General features: G+C 60.9%; 1 protein-coding gene across 3 annotated transcripts; it reads right to left on the reverse strand.

Moving 5' to 3' along the window:
- Positions 1-1,206: 1,206 nt before the first annotated feature.
- Positions 1,207-9,209, reverse strand: PARP6 (poly(ADP-ribose) polymerase family member 6). 3 transcript variants are annotated; one of them, XM_059482143.1, is made up of 22 exons: positions 9,175-9,209; positions 8,319-8,396; positions 8,120-8,214; positions 6,780-6,840; positions 6,562-6,652; positions 6,402-6,468; positions 6,024-6,173; positions 5,621-5,801; positions 4,942-4,995; positions 4,490-4,585; positions 4,312-4,404; positions 4,109-4,234; positions 3,945-4,010; positions 3,734-3,801; positions 3,458-3,506; positions 2,950-3,059; positions 2,784-2,856; positions 2,544-2,613; positions 2,094-2,173; positions 1,933-1,996; positions 1,724-1,808; positions 1,207-1,646 (listed from the first exon to the last, which is right to left on the reverse strand). In XM_059482143.1, the coding sequence occupies exons 1-22, from the start codon at positions 9,175-9,177 to the stop codon at positions 1,544-1,546; spliced, it is 1,863 nt and encodes a 620-aa protein (XP_059338126.1). In that variant the 5' UTR covers positions 9,178-9,209; the 3' UTR covers positions 1,207-1,543. The 3 variants fall into 3 exon arrangements, with proteins under 3 accessions (XP_059338126.1, XP_059338125.1, XP_059338124.1); XM_059482142.1 differs by having other exon boundaries at positions 2,950-3,062; XM_059482141.1 differs by lacking the exon at positions 9,175-9,209 and having other exon boundaries at positions 2,950-3,062; positions 8,319-8,465.
- Between the last annotated feature and the right edge of the window lie 1,218 nt (positions 9,210-10,427).

Consider the following 10,427-nt stretch of genomic DNA (forward strand, 5'->3'; position numbering starts at 1 on the left):
CCATGATCCCAGGAAAGTGACTTATTTTTTATTTGAGGAAAAATCCCCAAACCCCACAAATTTAAGCAACTCCCCCACCAAGGGGTAGGTGGCAGGGCCAGGGGTGAGGGAACAGCCACCAGCCCAGGTTTGGGTGGCCCTTGGATACTTGGAGCAGCCAGTGTGGGACACGTGGGGATAGCCAGATGGTGGGATCCAGGGGGGACAGAGGACAGGGACATGCCGTAAGTGACACTGAGTGAACCCATTGGTGTAATGAACCTGTCAGGACTCAGGGGGTGACTCCAGGATAATTCTTAGATCAGTTCTTAAATTCCATCATAAATCTTGGCTGAACTCATGGCCTTGTGCTGCTGTGACTGACCTGGAGAGCCCCTGGACTGTGGGGACCAGCAGTGCCCAGCCCCCTCTGCCCACCCTGAGCCCTGGCAGCCTCTGGGCTATCTCTGCTGAGTTTCTATCCAGGTTTGGGTGTAGCAGGATGCAGCTGTGCTGGCACTGCCTCCGTGTCCATGGAATTACTGGGATGGGCTTGGGCTGAAACAAAATGCTGTCCCTGGGAGGTTCCTTCCCATTAGAATCTCTGCTGCAGCACCAGTGCCTGGGGGGCTGCTCTGTGCAGTCCCATGTTCCCATCCCTGAGGCACAATCCCTTCTCCATCGTGTTCCACCTCCACAGCACCATCCCGTTGTGTGATGGGGGAGTAGTTCCCTCCCAGCCCTATCCCAAAGCTGCATCAATTCTCTATGGCACTTCCCCAGCATCCCATCCCTTCCCCTCAATCCTATCCCTTCCCTGTGAAGGGATTCCTTTCCTTTTTGCATGATCACCCTTCCCCTCAATCCCATCCCTTCCCCAAGATACCATTCCCTTGTTTCCCACCTCTTCTCCACAATCCTACCGTTTTCTCACAATCCCATCCCTTACCTGTGCCCACATCCCTCCCCCAGGTTCCAGTCCCTTCCCTGGGCCCCTATTCCTCCCTCACACTCCCACCCCCTCCCTTAAATCCCACTCCTTCCCCATGACTCCATCCCATCCCCTCCCAGTGATCCCATCCCTTTCCTGTGCCCCTTTCTTCACAATCCCATTCCCTCCCTGTGCCCCCATCCCTTCCCCAGCATCCCCTTCCCACACCCCACACTTTAATTCCAAGTTAAATCCACAAACACTGATTCCTTTTCTCTTTTTTTTTTTCCTATGTTTTTGGGTTTGTTTTGGTTGTTTGTTACTTTTTTTTGCTTCAGTTTCTCATCGTTGATAAAAACGCCGTTGCTGCCAACGCCAGGAGGGGCCGTCCCCAGCCACGCTGGACCCACGGCTCCTTCTCCAGGCTGCCACAGAGTTGGGGACAGGGAGGGGATAAGGGACCGCTGAACCTGCCTGGTGCTCACAGGTGCCCAACGCCTATGTACAGGTGGAGCCGCTGGTGCTGCCCCGGCTCTGCCCTGCCCGGGGGGCTCAAAACCTGCTCGGCCCCTGCCCAGCCTTGCCCGGGGGCTCACTCGGTGCCCGGGGGGTCCCAGGGTGCCACCGCCACCATCAGTTTGTGTACACCTGAGTCCCGATCACACGCATGATCTCCTTCTGGATTTTGGGGTCCTGAGTATTGATGTTGGCATCTCCCACTTGGCCATCTTCGTACCTGCAGGAGGAGAAGGGGGTCAGGGGGGTTCTGCGGGGGTCCCGCAGGGGCAGCAGGGTGGGCACAGCCGGACTCACACAAAGAAGAAGCGTGTGCACACGTGGTCCGAGACAGGGCAGACCCAGATGTTGCCGTGTTTCTGCAGGTCCTTGGAGGTGATCACTGCTGGGGCAAGGGGCTGTTGGAGGTGGGATGGGGGACAGAGGGCCTGTCCCTCCATCCCTCCACCCACCTGGTGACCCCAGAGGTGCCTGCGCCCCCCCATTATCCCCCCACATCCCCTCACCTTCGCAAAGCGCGATGCAGTTCAGGTTGCGGCTCTGGAGGAAGCGGGACTGGATGGAGCGGGTCTGTGGGAAGAGCAGCCTGTGTTACCACCCTGTCCCAAACACCCATGGGTGCCATGTCCCCATTCCCATCCTGCCCCGGTGTCCCCTGGCCCATCACCTGGGGGATCGTGTTCATCCGGTTGTAGCGCTGCACCAGCTCATCCTTCGACGGCATCCGGTGCTGCCCTTTCCCCATTCCTGTGGAAGAAGCAAGGCAGGGACTGTCAGTCTCTCAGGAAACACTCTGGAGTGACATAGGGACACATGCCACAGACAAGGATTGCCACCCTCAGTGTTCCTGAGCCCTGGGAACCCCCCAAAAGTGTGTGCAGCACCTTCTGAAGCCTAGAAAATGCTGAGGGTTTGACTCTTTGGAGTTTGGGAAAGCCCCATCCTGGCTGGGAAGAGGCTGGTGTGGTGGGATGGATATGGGATGCTGCCACTCCTGAGCAGCTTCTCCAGCCAGCACGATGCCAAACCTCCCCAGGCCCATGCAGGGAGTGGGAATGGGAGCACAGGCAGGACCAGGCAGCACAGGCAGGACTGGACAGTGCAGGCAGCCTCTTACCTGAATATCCAAAGGAAATACTGGAGATGGGGCTCAGATAGATGCCCTTGCCATAGGCTGCTCCATGCAGCTTGCAGGAAAATACCAGGGTGAGCATGGTGGGATCACCCCGACAGTTGAGGCACAGTGGTAGTGGAGGAAGCCTGGCACTTCCCAATGTCTGCTCCCTCCCTGCCCTCCTGCCCCTTCCCTGCCCCCCTGCTGCCCTGGGTGTGCTGGGTGCAGGGAGCAGCTCGGTACCTGCAGTTTGGTGTAGGAGGCGTTGACCAGCCCGTTGCGGAGGATGGAATGCCAGTTCTCAATGTGAGAGCCACTGCAAAGAGCCAGCCCCACATCAGCCATCATCATCCTCAGCCCCAGGGCACCCACCCGGGGGGCTCCCACCATCCCTGCCCTGGGAACTCACTGGAAAGCGAAGGTGCTGCCGTAGAGTTTCTTGGCCGTGCGGAACCGAGCTTCCTTGGCCGGGGGGCTGCTGAGCAGGAGGAACTGGTGGGAGGTGTGCATGAACTTCAGCTGCTACCAGGGCAACGGGAAGAGCAGCGGCAGTGCCGGCAGGAGAGAGGACAGACAGACAGACAGAGATCATGCACGGCTGCCGGGCCCGGGTTCCAGCCCAGCCTGGCTTTGGTGACTCCAAGTTTGCCAGAAGGGTCCTTTGCATCCCTGTCTTGTCCTCATCCCACAGCCTGTGTCAAACATCCCCCTTCCTATATCCCTGTCCTGACTCCCATATCTCCCAGGCTAGAACCCCACCCTGAGGGATCCATCCCACATCCCAGACGCTTCCATTGTCCGTCCCATATCCTTACACGCCTCATCCTGTATCCCATCTCCTGTATCCCTCCATTCCACCTCCCATATTCCACACCCTCCATCCTGCACCCCACCTGGAGCCTGGCCTGGCCCCTTACCCTGCTGAGAGGCAGCTTGACAATGTGGGATCTGTTGCTGGAGATTATCCTTGGGAAGAGGAGGAGGAAGAGGAGAAGGAAGAAGAGAGTCAGAAAAGGTGGTCCCAATCTGCCCTGAGATCGTTAGATGCTCGTGACCCCCCCAAAAGAAATGTGATGAGAGGGTTGTGCCCCAGATACCTGGCTGCCCCCCACTCCATCCCATGTCCTGGGGAATGTGGGGCAGTGGGAGGGACAAGGGGCAGCAGGAGAGGGCTGCAGCACCCTCAGCCTTACCACTGCAGGAGGGGATGTGCCAGGGGGTCCAGCTTGTCCATCTGCTTCTTGATCTCCAGGTAGGACCCCTGGCAGAGGCAAGATGGGGTGCAGGTGGGTCTCCTAGCACCCACCCAGTCATGGGCAGATGGAGATCAGCACCAAAATGCCACTCCCAGCTTGGATCACACACTGGGGAGGTCACATGGGGCTGCGGGACCACGCCACGTACCTGGGTCATCTCCCGGATGGACATCACACTGTCCAGGGCCTTCTGCAGCCGCTCGTAGTTCTTCTTCTGCACATGGGGCAGGAGAGGAGTGGCCATCAGAGGGGTCTTTGGGGCTCCCCATCACCCCCTGGTGTGGGGCAGCATTGTCCCCCCCCAGAGCTTACCTTGGGGTTGAAGGCCAGAGTTTTGGGGTCGTTGGGGTCCACCACAGAGGGGTAAGGCTCGAAGATGATGCTCTTGCGAGGGGACTCGAGGGCAGCGCGGCACATGGCCACCAGCAGGTCCACCACCTTGGGGCAGAGCAGGGACTGAAGGGACAGCCCAGCCCCCAGGGGACTGGGGGAGGTGACACCGTGCCCAGCCCTACCTCGGCACCCGTGGCCACCTCCTCGGCCGCGCCGGACATGACGCCCAGCGTGTAGAAGGAGAAGACGCAGAGCTCCCGGGTGCACACGGCCGGCTGTGGAGGGGACAGGAGGGTGCTGAGTGTCAGGGATGGTGACACAGGGACACAGCCCGCACCTGGCCTGGCCCTGCCACCCCACCTTCAGCATGGAGCCGTTCTGGAAGACGTGCTGCTCGTCACACACCACACAGTACTCGTTGAGCGTCGGGATCCGCTGCTCTGCGTACTTCATGATCTGAGGGCAGGATGGAGGGAGTCAGGCCCTGCTGCAGGCACGGGGCTTGGGGGATGCTCCAGGCAGTGGGATGGGGATGAGTGGGACTCTGGTCAGCGGGGAGGAGGATATGGGCAGTGGAGTGGGGATAAGTGGGATGTGGGGCACTGGGGAAGATACTCTGGGCAATGGGATGGGGCTGAGTGGGATGTGGGACAGGGAGAAGGACGCTCTGGGCATCAGGAGAAGGATGAGCAGGACATGGGGTGGCGAGGAGAATGCTCCAGATAGCAGGACATGGATAAGTGGGAAGTGGGACAGTGGGGAAGGATGCTGAGGGCAGCAGGCTGAGGATGAGCAGGATGCAGGACTCTCACCTGCACGAGGAAGCCGTACTCCAGCGTGGGGATGTTCTTGCAGTGGCCGCCGACCTGCGATGGAACCAGAGTGGGGCCAGCTGCGTTATCCCCCTTCCCACACAGCCCCAGCTCTGCATGGCACGGGCACCCCCAGCCCCCCAGCACCGCAGGACCCCAAACACACCAAAACCCTGGCACAGCAGGACCCCCAACACACCAAAACCCTGGCACAGGAAAACTCCTGAGATTCCAGTGTGCCCTGGCACAGTGAGACCCCCAACATGGCAACCCCCTCCCAACACAGCTGGACCCCCAACATCCCAACACCCCCTGGCACAGTGGGACCCTTGACATGCCAACACCCCCTGGCACAGTGGGACCCCCAACATGCCAACACTCCCTGACACAGCAGGACCCCCAACATGCCAACATTCCCTGGCACAGCAGGACCCCCAACATGCCAATATTCCCTGGCACAGCAGGGATGCAGCACCACGAGTGGGGTAAAATCCCACTGGACCCCACAGCCAGGCTCCAGCTCCCCAGGATCACCCAAGACTGGAGACAAGAAACCCTACAGGGGCTCCCCCCATCCCATGGGGGTCCCAGCACCCCAAAATAAACAATCAGACCCCAGAGGAGCCCCTGGGAAGGGGAAAGAAGAGAAAAGCAAACCCCAAGGCGGGGTGGCACCCACCAGGATGTTGAAGGGGGCAACACCTGCCTGGGTGCTGGCGGGTGGGTACCCGAAAACCTCCACCTTGGGGTTCTTCACCATGCAGGACACAGAGCGGTTCATCAGGCGGTTCACGCGAGGCTCGGGGATGCCCAGTTTGCCCTTCAGCACTGAATCTTGTATAACAGGGAAGCTGGGAGACCTGCAGGCACAGAATCCCCCTGAGCACCTGTCTGTCACCATTCCCTGCTCCTCCATCACCCAGTGCTGGATCCACCCATCAGCTACTCGTTGGGAGCAACCTCCACCTGCTTGGGATCTGGTAGGGAGCAGCAGCATCCAAGTGGGGAAACTGAGGCACAGTGCCAGGCCTCACCCAGGATGAGGGGATGGAGGGCTGGTGGGGACAGCATAGGGACCTTACTTGGGAATGGGTGAGAAGATGCTGAGCCCAGCACGGAACTTCTTGATGGTGCCGCTTGTCTTGAACCAGCTGTGCCGCTTCTCCTGCTGGGTCTTCAGGAAATCGTTGCTGAGATGTTTCCATTGCTGGGATGTGAACATGCCCAGGATTCTGGCAAACAGGGAGGATAGCACCCATGGGTGTTTGGTGGTCCATGACACCCCCAGCCCCTCCTCTTCCCCACACACAGATGGCGGTGAGCCTGTCAGAGGACTGTGTGGTATATAAAAGGTAGTGGCAAGGGGACATGTGGCACGTGGCCAGTTTTGGGGCACAACAGCGACTCTGTGACCCACCCCACCCACCACCCTTGGGTGCCCACCATGTTTCAGCTCTTACTTCTTCAGCTGCAGACCCAGCCCGAAGCCCTCCTTGTTGGACGGCTGGAAAACCTCGATGGACGGTTCTGTGGGCAGAGAGGAGGATGAGGAGCCATGGGTGCTGCACTGTGCCTGTCCTGAGGGCACAGGGACCCCACACCCCGCCCGTGCCCACTCACCGGGGCCATCGAGGTACTGGGACAGGGAGAAGCGCAGGCGGAGGACGATGGGCTCCGTCCGCAGCACCTTCCACGCCGTCGCCACCTCCTCCTGCCAGGGCACAGACACTTTGGCACAGCCACGGGAGCTCCACCCAGGCTGGGACATCTGGAGCCCCCATGGGTGCCTATGCCCACCTCCCCATGCCAGCAGTGCTGGGGAAACCCCAGGGACTCACATCGAGGAAGCTGATGTTCACGTGGAGGTCGATGTCCACGTCATCGATGGTGCCATACTCCCTGTGAGGACAGGCATTGCTGTGGCACGGGGGGTGGCACAGTGCTGGAACAGTGGCCTGGTGCCCACTGTGCCAGGGTGGGCAGGCTCGTGGGACAGGGACATAGCACTTGTGGCTCCCCACGTATCAAGTGTGTGCATGGGGGGAGTGCCCTGAATGTGGATGTGAACCTGGGAGTGTGACAGCACAGCCAGTGCTCAGGGGGTGGCATGGCCAGGTGTGCTAGGGGTGCCACGGCTGAGTGCCTTGGGAATGGCACAGCTGGATGGCACAGCTGGTTATGCAAGGGTGCCACTACTGGGTGCTCCAAGATGGCATGGTCAGGTACCCGGGAATGGCCTGCCCAGGTGTGCTGGGGATGGCACTCCTGGATGCCTGAGGATGGCGCAGCCAAGTAACCCATGGATGGTACTGCTGGGTGTCTGGCAATGCCATGGCCAGGTGACGCAGTGCTGCCACAGCTGAGTGCCCTGAATACAGCACAGCTGGGTGCCCAGGGATGGCACAGCTGGGTGTCTGAAGATGGCACAAATGAGTGCCTGGGGCTGCCACAGCTGGATGCTCCACGAATGCCATGTCTGAGTGCCCAAGGACAGCACAGCCAAGTGCCCAGGGGACGCTGTGGCCAGTGAGCTGGGGAGGGTATGTCTGAGCAATGTCAGCCAGGTGCCCTGGGGATGCCATGGTCAGGTGTCCCAGAGATGGCACAGCAGGATGCCTGGGGATGCTGTGGCCAGATGTTCTGGTAATACCATGGCCAGGTGTCCCAGAGATGGCACAGCAGGATGCCTGAGCATGGCACAGCTGGATACCCAGGGATAACACAGCTGAGTACCCCAGCGATGGCACAGCTGGGTACTCAGGGACACCACAGCTGGATACCTGGGGATAGCACAGCTGGGTACCCAGGGATAGCACAGCTGGATGACTGGGGATAGCACAGCTGGATACCTGGGCATGGCACAGCTGGGTACCCAGGGATAGCACAGCACAGCTGGGTACCTGGGGATAGCACAGCTGGGTACCCAGGGATAACACAGCTGGATGACTGGGGATAGCACAGCTGGGTACCCAGGGATAGCACAGCTGGGTATTCAGGGATAGCACAGCACAGCTGGGTACCTGGGGATAGCACAGCTGGGTATTCAGGGATAGCACAGCACAGCTGGGTACCCAGGCATGGCACAGCTGAGTGCCCAGGGACAGCACAGACATCCTGGCACAGCCCAGCTATGCCCCTGTGCCTGGCAGTGCCCGGGGCAGGGCAGCAGGGCACCCACCTGACGGCCACGGCATTCTCGCTGTAGATCTCCTTCACCGCCTCGATGTCGGCGTCCAGCTGCGGGTGCCGGTACAGGTCGGCGGCGCAGGTCCCCTGTGGCACAGCACTGTCACACCCAGAGCCTCCCCAGGCCTGGCAGGGGGCTCGGGCTGGGGGTCCCTGAGCCCCCCGTGGCACCACGGGGTCCCACCACCCACCTGCACGCCATAGAGGAACTCCTCGGACTCATTGTCCCCGTCGGAGTCATCGTCCGTCCAGTACTGGCCCTTGAGGTCCTGGGGACACAGGGGTGGCAGGCAGCAGGGACGGGGGACAGGGGTGGGGAGGGGATTGGGGGAGCACATTAACAGGGAGGGAATGAGGGGGGAGCAAACTGGGGGAGCTGGTTCTGGACAGAGGGTTGGGGGCGGTGGGTTTGGGGAAGCAGTTATGGGGAGCAGAAGGATAGGGAGAATGATAGGGGTTGGGGGGAGTGTTTGGGGGCAGCAGGATGTGGGCAGTGGGATGGGGGGAGCAGGACGGGAGGAATAATTTAGGGGGCAGTGGGATGGAGGAGCAGGTTGGGAGAGGGAGGATGGATGGAGCAGATTAGAGGGGAGCAAGATGGAGACAGCAGGAAGGACCAGCAGGACGGGGACACTGGAATGGGGGAACTGGGAGAGAACAGGATGGGGGAGCAGGATGGGAACAGAGGGACGGAGGGACAGTGTGGGGGAACAGGACGGGACAGCAGGATTGGGAAGCAGGATGGAGGAGCAGGATGGAGGAGCAGGATGGGAACAGCGGGATGGAGGAGCAGGATGGAGGAGCAGGACGGGCACTGCGCACGGAGCTGCCGGGGATGCCCGGCCGATGGCGACGCGGGGGTCCCTCCTCCTGCTCCGGCCCCATCCCCGCCCCGAGCCGGGGGACCCCGGGACACGGTGGGACACCGAGGGCCGCTGCCCCTCCCCCGCCCCGGGCCGCCGCGGGCCCGTCCCGCCCCCTCGGCGGGCGCGCTCCCCCCGCGGCCGCGGCCGTGTCCCCGCGTCCCCTCCGCGCCCCGGCCCTCACCATGTCAGCGCGGGCCGGCCGGCGCGGGCACGGCCGCCATGCTGCCGGGGGGCCGCGCCTGACGTCAGGGCCGCCGCACCGCGTCACCCCGCGGCGCCGCCATGACGTCACCGCCGGGGACCCCCCCCCCCGACACCCCCCGAGCCGTGAGGGGCGGGGCAGCGCCGTGAGGGGACGCGGGGCTGGGCCCGGGGCCGGGTGTTGTGGCTGTCCCAGGACAGGGGAGGCCGTGCTGGGTGTCCCTCACAGTGACCCCTCCATCCAACGCGGGTCCCGTGTCCCCAGCACAGGGTGACCATTGTGGGGCCCCTCCCTGTCTGTCACAGCCCTCCCGCAGCCCAGCCCGGTGTCCCCAGCGTCCTCAGTGCAGGGTCCACAGTGTTCCTAGCACAATAACAGTATCCCCAGTGTCCCCAGTGCAGAGTCCACAGTGTCCCCAGTGCAGCTCCTCGCCCCCCCAGCACAGGGTGACCATTTTTGGTCCCCTCCACGGACCTCAGGGTCCCCAGTGCACCCGGTGCAGAGCCCTCTGTGGTCCCACATAGTCACCATTTTGGGTCCCCAGATGGCTGTCACAGTCCCTACAGTCCAGCACAGGGGCTGAGTGCCAGGGCCCTGAGTTAATGGCATGTCCCCACTGTCATGGGTCACAGGCAAAAGGTCCCCATGGTTCTGGAATCATGTTCTCGACACCTCCAGCATGGGGTCCCCAGTGTTACCAGCCAAAAGCCTTCGTGGATCTGGCATACAGTGTCCATGTTGGGTCCCTCACAGCTGGGACAGTGTCCCCTGTGGCCCCAGCATCTCCAGTCTGGTCTCTCCTTGACCCCAGCACAGTGTCCTCAGCACCCCCAGCACTAATTCCCTAGGTTTTAAGTTTTTCTGTTCTGTGTTGGTGTGCTGCTTTAGCTTTATATTGTGTTACTGGGATCTTTTCACAGGGTGGTGGAGACAAAACAATCCTGTTCTAGCTGGAGACTCAAGGACAATCTCTTCAAACTTCAGGTCCAAAGCACAAGCATTGTGAAAAGAGGAGGGTGGGCAAGCAACCAAGGAGGATGAAACGTCATAATTTGAAGCTTTTAACTAGACAGTTAACACATATATACAAAAGGACTAAAACTTATAAAAATGTGAGATCTCATGACTAAGCCCTGCTTTGCTTCCATCTTGGAGCCGTCCGGGCAGAGCCACTGCTGTGGCTCAGTTATTGCCAGGGTGTGGCCTTTGAAGGCACTTCAATAAATCTCCAT

The sequence above is a fragment of the Ammospiza nelsoni genome, chromosome 14 (genome assembly GCF_027579445.1).
Source record: "Ammospiza nelsoni isolate bAmmNel1 chromosome 14, bAmmNel1.pri, whole genome shotgun sequence".
NCBI classification, from domain to species: Eukaryota; Metazoa; Chordata; class Aves; order Passeriformes; family Passerellidae; genus Ammospiza; species Ammospiza nelsoni.

Excerpts from the sequence above, each read along its gene's own strand:
- PARP6 (XM_059482141.1), bottom strand. The coding sequence starts at position 8,465 with ATGTGCTCCCCCAATCCCCTCCCCACCCCTGTCCCCCGTCCCTGCTGC. Across the intron at positions 3,063-3,457 it reads TCAAGCTGCCTCTCAGCAGG|CAGCTGAAGTTCATGCACAC; the intron begins GTAAGGGGCCAG and ends TTGCCCTGGTAG. Across the intron at positions 2,614-2,783 it reads CCTCCTACACCAAACTGCAG|CTGCATGGAGCAGCCTATGG; the intron begins GTACCGAGCTGC and ends TTTTCCTGCAAG.